This window comes from Pogona vitticeps, chromosome 7 (assembly GCF_051106095.1).
Source record: "Pogona vitticeps strain Pit_001003342236 chromosome 7, PviZW2.1, whole genome shotgun sequence".
Taxonomy (NCBI): Eukaryota; Metazoa; Chordata; class Lepidosauria; order Squamata; family Agamidae; genus Pogona; species Pogona vitticeps.
The window spans coordinates 9,815,545-9,832,168 of NC_135789.1; the positions used below are offsets into that span (position 1 = coordinate 9,815,545).

Below are 16,624 nucleotides of genomic sequence, written 5' to 3' on the forward strand. Positions count from 1 at the left end.
GCATCACTGCCGAGGTACCTTCGCCCTCTGCGTGTGGGAAGCTGCCAGGGGTGGGGAGGTTGGTAGCAAGAACTCCCCCACCCTACCCCTATGTTTGAGGTTGATGCCATGCCCTGACAACGCTAATATGGACTCAACGCTGGGCTGCTGCAATGAGATGCGGCTACGAAAGGACGACAGCAGGAATAGAAAATTTGAGGGATGCGTTGCTGGACTATGAAGCTCATGGTGATCAGATTATGGCAGTTGTAGGTTTTTTTTTAAAAGCACAGAGTTTACTTGAGCCCATTCTGAAGCCTGTCTCTGCTCCCCAGGGGCAGCTCTGAAACGTTTCCGGGTGGGTGCCATTCCTCCAGGGCGTATGGGGCCGCATCCATCCCGGAGGTTCCCAACATCCCATTTTCAAAGCATCAAAAGCCTCCTGCCTCTTCCGGGGGAAAGCTCTTGATGTTTTGGACCCATCTCAAGCCTATTTTAGGCCTGGGAAGTGGGGGAGAGTGTCCTAAAACTCCCAAATCCAGAGGTTGGGAGTTCGATCCCCCACCGTGCCTCTTTTACAGGATCTGGACCCGACGATCCACAGGGTCCCTTCCAGCTGTGCAGTTTATAGATCAGTCTTACGCCTGGACAAATCGAGAAACTCTCCAGTTATCTGGAAAGAAACAACGGCAACGAGAACTTCAGACTTGGGAACAGGACACACAGCTCAGGGGTAGAACTCCTCCTTGGTTAGGGGAAAGTCTGATGGCCAATTCCTGACACATCCAGGGAGGGCTACTAAAGCCTATAATTCTGTGAAATCAGTGATATCGCACCACCCAGACAAGGCGGGACGAAACAGACTGGTCTCATGCTCTATTAAAGCAGATGCCTGCATTCATGTTTTCCGTGTTTAGCATTAGGAATCAAACACACCTCTAATTTTCTCCATCATGGGGCAGTCATCATTATTTTGTCTAGTTTCCTTTTCTGGTTACCTCCAAATGCCAGCAGATTAAAGATGCAGAATAGAATCAGTGGCGGATTTAACGTGGAGCTCTAGAGAGCCTCCAGAGAAAGTTCCTCACCGCTTGCCTTCTGGATCGGGGGCCAACAAGATACAGAAGCAGAACATAAATAATCAGATTTTCGGTGGCTTTCAAAGTAAAAGATGGCTTTCCTGCCTTGGGCAGGAGGTTGGACTAGATGACTCTTGGGTAGCTATTCAGCTCTTCATATCAGTGGTTTATGTGATTCTGTGCCTGCCCCCTTGGAACGGAATGCATCATATTCTGCCTTTGGCCCGGATCACAGAATAATCATTGAATAAGTGAGTTGGAAGGAGTCTAAAAAGCCACTGCGTCCAACCCCCCTGCTCAATGCAAGAATACAAATCAAGGCATATCTGTTAAGTGGTTGTCTAAATTTCACTTGAATGCCTCCAGCGTTGGAGCACTGACCAGGTCTTGGATTCCATTGTTGTACTGCTCTAACAGTTACGAAGTTTTTCCTGATATGGAGCCGAAATCCGGCTTCCGGTCACTTGAGCCCATTCTTGTGTGTCCTGCATTGTGGGATGATCGAGAACAGATCCTGCCCCTCCTCTGGATGACAGCCTTTCAAGCATTTGAAAAATGCTATCTCCTCTTAGTGTTCTCTTCTCAAGGCTAAATAATGCCCAGTTCTTTCAGTCTTTCCTCGCAGGGCTTGGCCCATTTAATGGCCACGGCGCCACGTCCTTCAGCACACTGGGATCTGGAGATTCATGAAAAGCTCAGAATTCTCTGCTACAGATTTCTCATTACAGCAGAGAGCTCCCTCTCTGAACTACAAAACCCAGCATGATGCAGGATGCAGAGAGGGCTGTTAAAGCAGAATCAATCTGCCCCAGCTCTAACGTCGATATACCCACACATCAAAAACAACCCAGAATAAACATGGAAACCAAAAAAAGCCCACCTTTCTGGGCTAACACACACCAAGGAAATCTGAGGAATGATGGATCCTTGTTTGATTGAAAACTCAAAGGCGAGAAGTCCTAAACGCTCATTTCCTTGGCAATCAAGCTTCGTTTTACTCAGTGGAAATTCTGAGCAGACAGAACCAGAAGCTATTTGCGCTGCCCGCATTAATACTTGATGAGGCATTACGGACAAAGCAGCAGCAGAAGTGCTTTACACTTGCAACTTCAGTTTCCTTTCGGGTGTTGCAGCGCTGCTTAGTTCCCAAAGCAGCGCGTCGCTGCTTTCATACGTCTGTCCTTTCCTTTGCAAACTGACAATCTCATTAACCTACATAACGGGGGAAACTGTGCTATCGTCTGGATAGATCACGGGGGAATGAATCTCTTCTAAACCACCGGCTGCTATTCTGTATGGAGGAAGCAGATCCGTTTCTCTGTGCCGGAAATGGGGCTGCCCTTAAAACAGAACAGCTGCAAATCAGTTCACTTTGTATGAGCTTTTCTGGAACGAATCCACCTTTAGTGGTCATGCAACGGATAACGGGCTGCAGGATTCGAGCTCCTCGTCTAGAGCGAGAAAGTCAACGGATCCTACATTCCTGCTAAACTGAGCCGTGTATCCACCAGAGTGAAGGCTCGTTTGTCAAACCTGCCGTTTTCTGTCCTGGAATTTTGCTTCCTCTCCTGATCCTGTGTCTTATTGGATGATTTACAGACATTTCTATTTTAATGCCGATTTCCCTCCCCCTTCCCGCCAACACCTAGTTCTGCAACCCCCAGATTGAGGAAGGGGCTGGTGGGATTCAAAAGCTCACCCTTTTTATGGCGCTTTAATGGTCCAATATAGGGGTCACCCAGATGTTTTCAGACGTTACACAAGCACAAGCTTAATTTCTTTTTTTACATTTAGGGAAGAAGTCGTCATGTTCGTAACTTCGGAAAAGTAACTGGAGATCGATCGATCCCCTCTTGGAGAACTAAGGAAGGGTGTCAAAAATCACCCCTCTCCCCTCCCATGGATGCAAACCTTCCAGCTCGTGACTTATCTCACCAACGCAAGAGTGTGCTCATCGTCTCCCACTCTGCCACGCACCCACCCAAGTCTTCCTGGCTGATTTCCGACGCTTTTAATGAAACTGGAGAACAGCAGGGGTTCAGGAAGCCTGTTTTCTTCCCGAAACTATGGCGTCAAGCGAGGAGGAGAGAAATGATGCATCTGTTGTGGGGTTTTTTTTTGCTCACCCAGGAAGATTGCCAAGGCCGAGGAAAAAGGGGAGGTGAACCGCCATGGGCTCCCCATTCAGCTGCCCCACATGGGGGGGAGAACGCAAGCGGACGGCGCATGGAGAAGACAAGAAGGACCAAGTTACCTGTAAAACTGGAGCTGCCGTTTGGGACTCCCGTAGCGAGCACTTCCGGCAGCAGAAAGGGAGAGAAAGAAAGACATGTTCCACAGATCTCGGTTAAAACATGAAAAACCAAACCAAACCCCAAAAGGACTTTATTACACCGGCCAGAGAGTCTGAAGTCTCTGGACAGGCGGTAAAAGTTCAGATTGCTTCTTTACCAAGGATGCGCCTGCAACGAAAAGTCTTCCCTGCAGCGCCACCCAGTGGGAAAAGAGTGCATTTCAACCAGCTTCTCAGCAGCTAGAGCCGCGCTAGATCTGATGAAGTATCCCAGGAGACACACACACACCCAAGTGATGATGGCTTGTTTCAAGACCCTGGGCTGTTACAATCCCTCCGATACTACCCAATGCCCCACCGCCAGCGTTCAAAACTCAGTTTTATGGCCTCTACAACTGGCAGGTGGACCATCAGGGAGTGTGATCACTGGGGAGGATGATGGTGGCCGAGTGGGAGGGAAGAGGAAAGGGGGGAAAAACAGATAACAGGATGGACAAGACAGAGGGGAGGGGGTGCAGGAAAAGTCAGCAGAGGGAGGACACGGTAGACTTGAGAAGCACTTGAGGGCTGCCTGGGGATCGAACCCCTATTTTGAAGCATGATCTCAACAGGAAACTAGGGTTTCATTTACCATTAAGTCGTCAACGTGGGTTCTGCTGCATAAATACATAACCGGATCCAGACACGGGGGAAACGGACATGGGTTTAAAAAATGGTGGCGGAGTGGCGTCATCGGACCCAAAGCATCACTGGCAGACAAGGTGTGTTCGGTGCAAACTGTCAAGTCTCCGGGTTTTGGGGGGAACATGACGGAGGCCCAACAGACGGAGAGGTGTGTGCCTAGATGCAGCATCACAAACCCCAGTGAATCCCTGAGCGAGGGTACACATGGATCAGGGATCCTGGATCGTGCATGGCAGCCTCAGGAGCAGAAGCAGGTTTTTTTGCATGCAAGACATTGACTAAACCGCTCCCTAGGTTCTCCTTGGGCTGCCGCAGAAACAGGGCTTAAGAGGCGGCCCCGCTGTTGCTTCGGGTAGCGGGGAAACCTGCTTCAAACTCACCTGTAAATCATGCCTGGGGAGCCCGTCTGCCTGCCTGAGAATCTAGCCGGTGAGTCCGTGGTCGATTCCGGATACATGGAGCCAACCTCCAGGGTCCAGCTTGGTTTGATCAACGCTCACTACGGGCAACGGGAGAGAGACAGAGAAGGAAAGAATGAGCCAACGCATTAGTGCCCCTATAATCTTGCAACTCTGAACCCCACAGTTTCCAGGTTTTTCAGCACAAGTGTTGGGATCACACCAAGAGGTGTTATTTCGCTCAGCGATCCCGGTTCTCACTGGCATTCGGAAACCCCTTTTTCAAGCATGTTTCTTACGGACCCTTCGCCCTACAAAGGGAGAGGCGACAAAGTTGAGAAAGGAGGTCGAAACCAAGCCCCCACAGAAACGGTTGAGAGAGTTAGATGGGCTTAACTGGGAGAAGATCAAGAAATGATACGATGCTTCTGGGGTTAAGCGTTGGTTCAGCTGCTTCCAACTTATGCTGACCTCACGAATGAATGACCTCCAAAAACGTTCTCTCATGGACGGGTCTGCTTAGGTCTTGTAAAAATCAAGTCCATGGCTTCCTTCATTGAGTCAAACCATCTCATGTTCTGCCTTCCTCTCCTCCTCCTGTCTTTCATTTTTTCCCCAGCATTAACGCTTTTCCCGGTGAGTTTTTGCATTCTCAGGGTATGTTCCACAGCACAAGAACCTCGGGAGAATTGTTTTACAAGGGTCTTGATCTGATCTAGAACCTGCTTTTTTAAAAAATCTTTCTGTAGGTCCGTGGAGGGGACATTTGTAGATACTCTGGACTGACAGACCTAGATCTAATCCAGCCTGAATGATCTCTGCAGGCAAAAAGGGGGAAACTGAGGCTGCCCTACTTTGGGTACATCCTGAGAGGCAGGAGTCCTCTGGAAAAGGTAATAATTGCTGGGAAAGGTGGAAAGCCGCAGGAAAAGAGGAAGGCCCAACATCAGAGGGACGGACTCGTATGTGGTTTGATGCCTGTGCTTCTTTGCTAGAAGAACCGGGACATGACTCCAAAATCTGCAGCTGCTTCAGCTAAAATAATCTTCAAAAGAGCAACCTCTGCTTCCTGCACCTCTCCTGACAGAGAAACACAGATTATAAACTCTTCATAGCTATTTTTAATGGTCAACGACATTAAAAGTTCCCTACACTCAGTAAAACACCACCTCTGAGCAAGGGCGGTGCAAAATCTTTCTTGCTGTGGTGTTAGCTTTCTACTTGCAAGGAAGACAGCTTGCTGATTTGATTGACAGAGAAACACAGATTATAAACTCATCATCGCTATTTTTAATGGTCAACGACATTAAAAGTTCCCTACACTCAGTAAAACACCACCTCTGAGCAAGGGCTGTGCAAAACCTTTCTTGCTGGGGTGCTAGCTTTCTACTTGCAAGGAAGACAGCTTGCTGATTTGATTGAGAAAAGGCATCCAAAGTTATGACATATATCTGAAGGGCAACCTCAGCCACCACAACACATAATTCTCGGGCTGCATAAGATATTGACATACCTGTGAATGGACGGTCAGGTTAGAACGGGCTATAATCCCTTAAATACTATGTACTGCTGATCCAGCACAGCTGCTAAATCCCTTGTATCTGCCTCTTTCTTTACGCCAACCTAGTCTCCTCTTTGTTCAAAAACTTTGTTTAAAAAGCTATTTATTTCCAATCATTTTACATCTCTGCTTCCCAAAGACGTTTTCTATCTTCACGAATGGAGACCACGTGAACTGCTGGACAGCTCCGCGGTGTAGGTCTCTGGCTGCAGGGCCAGCGGTTGAGAGTTTGAATCCCCACCTTGCCTCCTTGACAGGGACTGGACTCTTGATAATCCCTAAGGTTCCTTCCAGTTCTGTAGCTCCAAGATTTTTTTTTAAATTTCTGGTTTTGCACATGGGTTATGGATATAGCAAGCTGAGAAATATATTTTTTTCAGGTGTGCTTTTTAAAAAATTGTTTCTGATTTTGCAAAATGTACTGGGTTTTTTTTTTTTTGCAGCCTACCCCAACCCCCTCCCCCAAGGCCTCTACCTTGTTCTGTACAAATCTCCCTTTTTTTAAAAAAGTGGAACATCACCAAATTATCCAACAAACCACCAAGAATCTTTTGGGCATTTGGAAACAGACAGATTTTATGGGGCACCACCTTTCCCGGGCTTAACAGCCTCCGCCTTCACAGGTGTGCCCTACGATTCTCAAAACCTGGGACCTGTAGGGTCCACAGCTCTGGAAGAGCTGGTCCTTAAAAATCAAAGATGCTGAGTTGCCGTCAAAGCCTTGAATCTGGTTGGGGAAAAAGAAAGGTGCCTGGAAAAATTATGACACCAGAGGCTCATTCCCTTTGGGATTTCACGACCAGGGCACAATCAGCCGTGCAACAGCCACGCCAGTGCAGGAAAAAACCCTCTTAGGTGAGAATGATTGCACATGGATTCATTTCCTCCCCCAATAGGATTTTCATTGTGAACCTGTCGGGTTTTTCTTTGCTTGCATGTTTTCCTGCTTCTAATCTACTTTCCCTCTCTCTTGATCCTGAAGGGCCCAGCATGACAAAGTGAGGATAACCCTCCTTGAAGGTGTCCGCTCCTCGTGGCAGACAAAGAGAATACCTGGGCTTCCGTCAGCCCCATATGCCTTGACTCACTTCTTTAACCCACCTATAAGACAACCACCAGGCGGTGTGTAGGTGGATCGGCGACCCACGAGTGTTGGGGTTTAGGGGCCGAAATCCCTACTGGCGATTTCCTTAAAATAGTCTGCGTGACGATCCCTCAAAACCCCATTTGTGATTCTGACTTCCCTTCCAAGTTCATGAAGTTGCGTTTCCCACTTATTTATTTTATTTACCTTTACTTACATTTCGCCTCTTTTTTTGCAATAAAAGAACACAAGGCGGAATAGAGGAATAAATAAATAACACCCCACACACACACATAGATTCATAAATCACAATAAATTAAGAAGTTCTCATTAAAACAGAATTGAACCTAAGGAATATTTAAAAGGCTCTGGGTTTGAAAAGTTAAGACAGATTTAAAAGACCTGATTTATATTTAAAGAACTACAAATAACAATGCACTGTAGGAAATGTAGAAAGACTTCCCATTATGAGGAATACACTCTCAGTTCTCTGAGCTTCCTCGTTCAGGAGCTTGTTCAAATTGCATTGTTAAACTTTCCCCCCCCTGTTCTCAGCCTTTTTTTTTAAATTAAAGACATGTTTCTAGACCTCATGGCATCCAAGGGGATGTGCACACACCACACAGAGAAGAAAAATAGTTGGGATCTCTGGCAAGCAAGAGTGCTCACTGTATCCTCCTTGACTCCCCCTCTCTTGTCTCATCACGATCTCTGCACCCCGACTTTACTCATATATACATGGGGCTCCCAGGACGGCGTACGGCGATACCCCTCCTTGCCCTTAACAGCCCTTATTCATGGACTACGTTTGACATCTCAGTCTTCCAGAAGCGGCCCCCCGTCCCACCAACCCATCCTATCGATGCAACAACCCTGTGAGGTAGATTACGGGAAAAGACAGATCAGAGGTAGGCAGGCACAAAGATCCAACCTCCGTTGGGCCTAGCAGAAAAAGTGAGGATCAATAAATCTTTGGGCTTTTGGACCTCACATCTTGTGGTCGTCCGGCTTTAGAGCCCTGGAAATATCCTGGAAAGGGGATCTCAAATGTTTATGAAGACAGGAAACAAAACATTTTACTCTAAGGATGTTTTGGGGGTGGTGGTGGTATTATTATTTTTTTTTGTAAATGATTTGTCCAAGGACCAAAGAGGGCAACATTGACACTCTTGCTCCTGATCACTTGGCCTTCTATTCCTTAGGAAGGCTCTCATCCCTGCATCCTGGCTCCCGAGGAGCCCCTTCCGAGACAAGCAGGAGCCTCTGCCTCTAAATGAGGAGCCGTAAAAACAAGGGCAGAGAACTGGAGTCCAGATGATGGGTGTTCGGTAACCGGAGGAGAAACCCTGCCAAAACTGGGTGGCTTCAAGGTGACACCACAGGACTGGAAAAAAAAAGCCACACAAAACCCTTGTCTCTGAGAAAATGAGAACACACAGAGGAACAAACCGCTCACCAAACCGCTCCTTTCCATCCCTATTCTGACTGGATCCATTGCTGCTTCTAGACGGTGGAACTCCTTCCCACTGGAAGCAGAGCTCCCCCACACCTTGCTGTCCAGCACATACAAACCATCACATCCTGGCATTTCCCCCTCCTATGTGTTTTTAATTGCGTGCTCTTTTCAACTGAGATGTTTCTGAACGGTTTTGCAAAATTGCATTCTAGTGCAACGATCACAGATTTTAATATTTACCACGTCTGCTGTCGTTCTCTGGGGTCAGGTCACTTGCAAATTTTTATGGCACGTGAGATGTTCAAAGAGTGGTTGACAATTCCCATCACCCAGTACCGAATGAGGATTTGAACCCAGGTCTCTAGAGCCCTTAATCAGGCACTGTCTACTACAGCTCACTGGCTCTCACATTTTGTCATGTATTGGTTGAAATCCTGCTGCTTAGCATGCTAATGTGCCACTAGAGTAGGCTCATATGACTCAAGGGGACTTACAGAGGAGTTGACTCACCAAATCCTCACTGACTCAATGAGCTTACTCTAGTGTGACTTACTAGACGAAACCACAGGATTTCAGCCCTTGCGTTTCTAATGCTCCTTGTGCTTCGGTCCGATTGTCTGCTGCCTTGGGTCCCAGAATTCTGGGAGAAAGGCACAATATAAATTAAACAAATCAAATAAATGAAAGAATCTTGGTTAATGAACCTGAGTCACCACTACAAATCAGAAGGGAAAAAAAAAACACCAACTAAGGAGAAAATGTTAGGAGAAAAACTCAGAACAGCAATTATCCCAGTTTTCCGCAACCTGTCCAGTTTACTCAACATTTGCACAAAAAGGTGGCTATATGGTCAAGTTTGCATCATACCTTGCAAACTCCTCTTTGTCTGTGCTGGGTGAGGATAGGACAGAATCTGTTTCTCATCCACAGCCGTCAGGACGAGACAGCAGAGGGTTTACCTCGTTTCTCATGAGACCCGGGTTCAAATTCCCGTATGGTCACGGAAGGTCACGGCACGGACAGTTAACAATGAGATCATGTTTTCATATTGTAATGGATGGTACTTTGTTGACATTTGTGATTAATAACTTTGAAAGTCACCTTTTGGGAGAAATCACCATCATCATGCATCTAATGCATATACATTTATTATTTTGATTCCAATGTGCTGATTTTATATCTCATAATAATCATGTCTCATCAAGTCATTGCTGATTTATGTCCACCCTTTCCAGAGTTTTCCAGGGAGAAAAGACCTAGAAGTGCTGTACCCTTCTCTTCCTCTAGGGGCGCCCTGGGATGGTGCAGCTGGCCCAAAGCTCCCCAGGTTGGCTCTTCTCCCAGTGAGGGGAATCGAACTCCCAACCTCTGACTCCACAGCCAGATGCCTAAACCACTGAGCTATCCAGCCAGCTCTTGGGTAGAAGGGTTGGGTATAAATGCATACACAGGACACAATTGTATTACTTCTGCACGCTGACATAAGGTGAACAATCTAAACCCAAGTGGGTTGTATTCGTGACTGAGTGCCCGTCCTGACATGTAGTGGGGAAGAACTCTGTGTTTGTGTGATGGGCCACCAAGTCAGATCTGACATCCAATGACCTAAAAGGGCTTTCAAGGAACGCAATTGATTTGAGTGGTTCTACCAGTTCCCACCCAAGATTTTCCATGGCTGAGCGGGAATTCGAACCCAGGTCTCTTGAGTCCCAACCCACCACTCTGTCCACGACACCCCTCCTTATCTTCCAGCAATTTGACTGCACATTTACTACACTGCTCGATTTACACCAGCATATGTTAAGCAACAGAACTGTGGCCACGGAATGAGCCAATGAGTTTATAGAAGGGTAAAGATAGAAGTTTTTCCAGCAATGATATCTGGAAGTGAGAGCTGGACCATAAAGAAGGCTGACCACTGAAGAATTGATGCTTTTGAACTGTGGTGCTGGAGGAGGATCTTGAGAGTCCCCTGGACTGCAAGGAGAACAAACCTATCCGTTCTGAAGGAAATCAACCTTGAGTGCTCACTGGAAGGACAGATCCTGAAGCTGAGGCTCCAATACTTTGGCCATCTCATAAGAAGAGAAAACTCCCTGGAAAAGACCCTGATGTTGGGAAAGTGTGAAGGCAGGAGGAGAAGGGGACGGCAGAGGACGAGATGGTTGGACAGTGTCATCGAAGCGACCAACATGAATTTGACCCAACTCCGGGAGGCAGTGGAAGACAGGAGGGCCTGGCGTGCTCTGGTCCATGGGGTCACCAAGAGTCGGACATGACTTAACGACTAAACAACAACAACAAAGTGTTAGAAGGGAGCTCATCCAGTCTAACCGTCTGGAGATGCAGGAGATTTGCAGACAAAGCCTCCCCAAGAGATGGCAGTCTACCCTTGACTTAAGGAGAGGCTAACCCATTCCATTACCAAGCTGTTCTTACTATCACGACCTCCTTTCTAACATCTAGTCTGGGTTTCCTTCCCTGCGATTCGAACCTTCCCTATAGGTGGAGGGAGGTCCCGCGGGCTTCCTCTCTCCTTGAACGAGGGTGCCTCTTTTTTCCCCATCACAACCTGGGTGTGAGTCTCCGTCACCCGCCCGCTTAGGTCTGCATGCCGAAGTGGGCAGAGTTCCCCTCTTCTCCCCAGGAGCTTTGCGTTTTCCCCTGCCAGCCTGATTTCCTGGCCACGAAGGCCAGCTTCAGTTTCATCAAGCTAAAAGCTTCTGCCAGAGAAATCCGGCCCGGCTACTCCTGTTTCCTTGCGTTGAGGTCTTTCGGTCAACGGTTGAGAGAGGTGAGGAGAGAGCATGGCTGGGACAAGAGGTGTAATGGAAAAAAAAAAACAACCCACAGGAGTGTGGGTAAGCTTCAGTCTTGGCTTACAGTAACCTTTCCCCAGCTCAGATCTTCCAGACAAAGCCCATCATCCCCCAGTCTGCATAGCCAAAGTCACCAAGTTGGTGGAATGTGGGTGGTGGAAGAGGGCGGGGATCTGTGGTGGGCTTTTCATGGGGACAGTGGCACAGGAAAACCTCCATGCCCAGCTGCAGTCTACCACAGAGTGGGCTCTAGGATGCAGGGAAGCGACAGTTGCCTGAGACATACCTCTGCTCCACCAAGCATAACCTGATCTACTTTGCCAGGCTGGCGTTCCCCCACCTGGGCGTGATCCTTGGACCGAATCTGGGACTTTGCAGCTGTCAATCACTGGCTGAGGGGAAAAAAGCAGTACAGTGGTGCCTCGCTTAACGATTGCCTCGTTAAACGACGAAACCGCTATACAATGACAGTTTTGCGATCGCAAAATGATGTTTTAATAGGCAAAATCCACTTTGCGATGATTGGTTCCCTGCTTCGGGAACCGATTCTTTGCATTACGTTTTTAAAACAGCTGATCGGCGGCTTCAAAATGGCCACCCGCTGTGTAAAATGGCTCCCCACTGTGTTTTCGGACGGATTCCTCACTTTACAGGCACAGAAAATGGCCACCCCATGGAGGATCTTCGCTGGACAGTGAGTTTTTCAGCCCATTAGAACGCACTGAACGGGTTTTCAATGTGTTTCAATGGGATTTTTATTTCGCTTAACGAGGATTTCGCTCTACAGCGATTTCGCTGGAACGGATTATCCTCGTTAAGCGAGGCACCACTGGTAGGTGGGTTTTGTTATGCTTTTTAAGTGGGGTAGGGGCTCTCTTGCTCTGGTGTAACTGGGAAAAGAGCAGGAAGAGGCAGTGTGGTGCTATGGTTAGAGTCCGGGGGGGGGAGAGAGAGGCTGGAATGCCACCACCCCTGGCTGTGAAAGCAACTGGGCTGGGGTTGGACTAGATGACCCTTGGGAACCCTCGAATGTTATGATTTTATGGTCCCACAGCACCTCCTTTGCCACGGAGCCATGCTTTCCCAAGGAGCACGTGGAACAAGCCTTTCTCTTTCACTGCTACAGCGAGGACGCCACCCCACACAGCCGGGAAGTGGAGGGGAGACCGGTAGAAACCCAGCCACCCCCAACTCAAGGAGGTCTCAAAGAGGGAAGGCCAAGTTCCTGCTCCAGATTCAGCCTCAATCAGTATCCCATCCTTTTCTTTTAAACACACAGAATTCGGAACAACAAAAAAAATTGCATGGTCCAATTTCTGCCCCGTGCCTCCAGACGTCTCCATCACTTCCCTCAAAGGGCCCTCCCTCTGTCCCATCTTCCGCATCTGATTTCAGCTCTGGTGGATTTCTTGGCTTCCTTTTTTTAAATCCCTTTGTTTTCATCTCAAGAGAGAGAGTTTTTGGAAAGCAGAAAGAAGCAGAAGAAAAGTGGGGGGGGGGCGAAAAGAAGCTGTGGGTCTGTTTCTGACACTGTGAACTTGTGAACAGCCTAGGCTGCTAAGGGGTTCCCAAGAAAACGGCCAGAGAAAAGAGTGGGTCTTGGATCCATTCATGCTGCGGGATCACCTGCTCACAGAAGGATCCGCTCAACGCCCCTCTGCGTGATCCCCCATCCTCTGCTTGCCTTCAACCATTTTAAGTCACAGGAGATTTGGCAGCAGGAGGATATGGACGGGAACTCTCTCTAAATCCCAAATCATGCACAAAATCTAAGACAGAGAGAACGCCCTGTGAAAAGCAGCTTCCCCACATTACGTGGAAGCAGTGGGCAAATATTATCGGGTGGGTACGGATTCTCCACCGAGAAGAGCTCCTTAGTGTCTATCGAGGGCTCTGATTCGCTTCCAAGTTCTTGGCCAAGTCAGAATTTGAACTCGCAACTCATGGATCAGAATGCAACTCTGGTCTAGCAGACCATGAGAAAACCTTTTGGCTTCAGCCTCAGAAATGCCACTGAATAATCGGGGCACCTTCTTCGCCCCGCAGCCCCAAACGTAATTTTGGGCATCCCTTTCGGCTTTGCGCTTTGCAGGGCTGGTGCAGAAAACTGTTGTTTATCTGCCGGTAACCCGACAGAAGTCTCCCATCTCCTCCGGCAAAGGGGCTGGTCGTGTAATCGAAATGTCACTAGGCAGAAATTCCTCTCGCATGCACAGAGCGTACGCGCTTAATTCATTTTCTCCAGGCTTGAGAAATGGTGGGATGTCAAGGCGAGCCAAAAATATCTGGCAGAAACGGGGGAATTTAGAGAAGCATGCATTTTAATGAGTCGGGGGGGGGGAGGAGGGGGACCTGCTTCCTCCCCATGGGCATTTTGGGAAATCATCTCAAATCCAGTCAAAAAATAGGTTAGAAAAACGGAGGCTTATGGAAGAAATTTGTCACATGCCAAGGAAGATCACTGGCCTGTCTTAAGAGGGCTGTAACTAGGACAGGGCAATGGGTGCCAGCGTTTGCCACTGGAAGGATGTAAACCTGCCCGTTGATATTTGCGGCTGGAAAGATAAAAAAAAACAAAACCTAAGAGCATGCCATTTGGGTTTCTGGGACAGGAACTCCCAGAATTATCTAACAATTCCCCAAGTGGAATGCTTGGAATTCCAGCTGGCAAATACATCCCTGGAAACCCCTTTATTTCACTCACCCGGAAAAGACCGAGGTTGTCTTCTAGACCTCCGATTCTCGCTTCAATGCTTCCTGGAGGTAGTGATTCTTCAGGAAGCACCCTCTGCAGAGCCTAAAAGACCATCAAACTACCACTCCCAGGAAGCACCGGGGCAGCTTCCTGCCTGGAAGTATGGGGCAGGAAATGGAGGCCCAGAAGGAGGCCTCGGCCTTTTCCAGGCGAGCGAAACAAAGGTGTCTGCAGGTATGCATTTGTGGGATGAAGCTCCCAGGATTCTGCTTGGAAATTTTTGGAGAATTCTGGGAATTGAAGGAGAAGGAATCTCAGCAGCACACCCTTAGTGCAAACCCACACGCCTCTGGCTCTTCCTCTGCAGGTAGAAGGAAACACAACACAGGTGGGCTTATCGTGGAACAAATATGGCTGTGACATCCTCAGACCAGGTGTTCATCCCCATTCCTTTCTCCTTTCCCTGCCATGTGCTAGTCGCACAAGACTCATGCTTGATGAGGAAAGCAGCGAAGCCCCAGGTACCAAAATGGCTGCAGTGACTAGATGGGAGCTCCCCGCAGTCTTATGATCCTGGTGATGCTGCAAACAGAAGGATCACCTGCATCCTAATAATGTCCTCTACTTCTCCTAACACAGCTATGTCCCAATAGACGAAGCCGACGGATACCATCTCAGACCATCAGACTGTGTCACTCCAGGGTGGGCAACCTTGCCTAGTGTCACCAAGATTTGGCAGCATGGGCAGCGGCCAGACGTAGCAGGGGGAAGGGGAAAAAAAGGTAGCCCTGATTTCTGTGCATCACTCTTCCGTCTTAAAACAAGGTGCACAGGGTAGATGCATCTTGTTTTACGGACGAACTGGATGTCCTGGAACCAAGCAAGAGGCCTCTGGTACCTTAAAAGATTAGCCAATGCTATTCAGCATCCGCTTCTGGAAGCTGGAGGCACACACTTCTCGAAAGTGTTCCAGGAGTTCCAGCCTCTCCTAAACCAAGGCATATACCTGTCACACACCTTGTTTTAGCCCTGAAACACAGCCTTTCTGGATGCCTTGCAGCCAGACGTTGGTCGGGTACCACTTACGTAAGACAGTGCAGCCCACCTTGGATTTTGCTCCGTTTTGCCTTAATCAGCAGTTGGCAAATGTGGAAGATCCCAGGGGAGTTTTGACCTCCTCCGGATCTCACTGTCCTCCTAATCTTCCCTCCCAGTGCACTGGTAGGAAAAACGACAGACAAACAGGGAAAGCACTCTTGTGTTACAGCCAGCGACCACAAAAGCTGGCTGGATAGCTCAGTGGTTAGGTATCTGGCTGTTTAGCCAGATCCCACCTCCACCCCGGGAGATCCCATCTCCTGCCTCCTGGGAGAACAGACAACCTGGGTGGCCTTGGGCAAGCTGCTCGGTGCTCCCAGGGCACCACCACCACCCCCCCGAAAAAGGGAAAGGTGAAACCACTTTTGAGCAATCTCTAGCTAGAAAACCCTGGAAAGAGTCAGCATCAGAATTGACTCGACAACGCAAACACAGAAACCCCACAAAAAGATTAATGTAGAGGAGACCTGCGCACCTTCGAGGGAGGGAGGATCTGGAAACCCATTTTGTGCCCTGTGATCTACACCGTTAAGGGGGGGGGGAAAGCCTACAAAGAATGAAATAAATTGGTTCCAAACCAATTCTAATTCCAAATCCCCAAATGGTATTTCGGGATGAGAACCTTGTGACCTATTTAAAAGGTGACTCATCATTTCTCCTGAAAATCCCATCAAAAAAAATAACAAAAAAAAAACGGGAGCCCGAGACATGGAGGAGATGATGGAAATGACAGGGCACAACCAGACCAACAGATCTTGGGCCACCGTCTGCTTGCACTCCTTTTAAGGGGGAAGCCTCCTGCTTCCCCAGAAAAGCTACACTTCCTGGAGGATGCTGTGGCAGTTGGGAAATTGAACAACCATGAAAAAAAATAAGTGTTTAAAAGCAGGTCTCTTTCCCGGGGAGATGCCAAGGGTGGAACTTGCCACCCTCTGCTCTGCCACCAGAGGAGCAGGTAGAGCGGCAATTTGTCGTAAAATACTTCTGGGCCAAAAATTCAATGAGCGACACCAAACTGTCCGCATTTGGGGGAGGGCAAAGCACAAACATGGACCCTATGTGACCCCTCTAGTCCGGTTTATTTTTGGGGGGGGGGGCGAGCAGAGTGCTCAACTTCCTCCGGAATCCAAGGCTTCTTTCTGCCCTGGAGAAAGAGGTGTTGCAGCTAAACTGTTTCTCTGAAAGTAAGATCTAACCTGAAAATAAGCCCTAGGATGATTTTTTCCCCCAGGATGCTCATCATAGAAGCCCTACTAACAAAAAATAAGCCCCCCCCCATTAAGTGAAACCCTGCCTTCCACTCTTGTGCAGCAACCCGAAGATGAGTGTCGACGCTTGTACATGAATAAAAATAAAACATCCCCTGAAAATAAGGCCTAATACTTTCTCTTTTTTGGAGGAAAAATTTATATAAGACCCTGTTTGATTTTCGGGAAAACATGGTACTCCTCGACCCATGGTTGCCAGCCTTAGGTGTT

General features: G+C 48.2%; 1 protein-coding gene across 6 annotated transcripts in view; it reads right to left on the bottom strand.

Annotated features, from left to right (window-relative positions):
• The window catches only part of KCNAB2 (potassium voltage-gated channel subfamily A regulatory beta subunit 2), a 92,370-nt gene that overhangs the window by 50,223 nt on the left and 25,523 nt on the right, over positions 1-16,624 (bottom strand). For 2 of the 6 annotated variants that reach the window (XM_072977748.2, XM_020800021.3), the window contains exons 2-3: positions 4,416-4,534; positions 3,313-3,354 (exon numbers count right to left, since the gene is read on the bottom strand). In XM_072977748.2, the coding sequence (XP_072833849.1) occupies positions 3,313-3,354; positions 4,416-4,492 (119 nt within the window). In that variant the 5' untranslated portion in view covers positions 4,493-4,534. Of the gene's footprint in view, positions 1-3,312; positions 3,355-4,415; positions 4,535-14,057; positions 14,136-16,624 lie in introns of those variants that run through there. The other 4 variants (XM_072977751.2, XM_020800022.3, XM_072977749.2 and 1 more) reach the window with 3 other exon arrangements.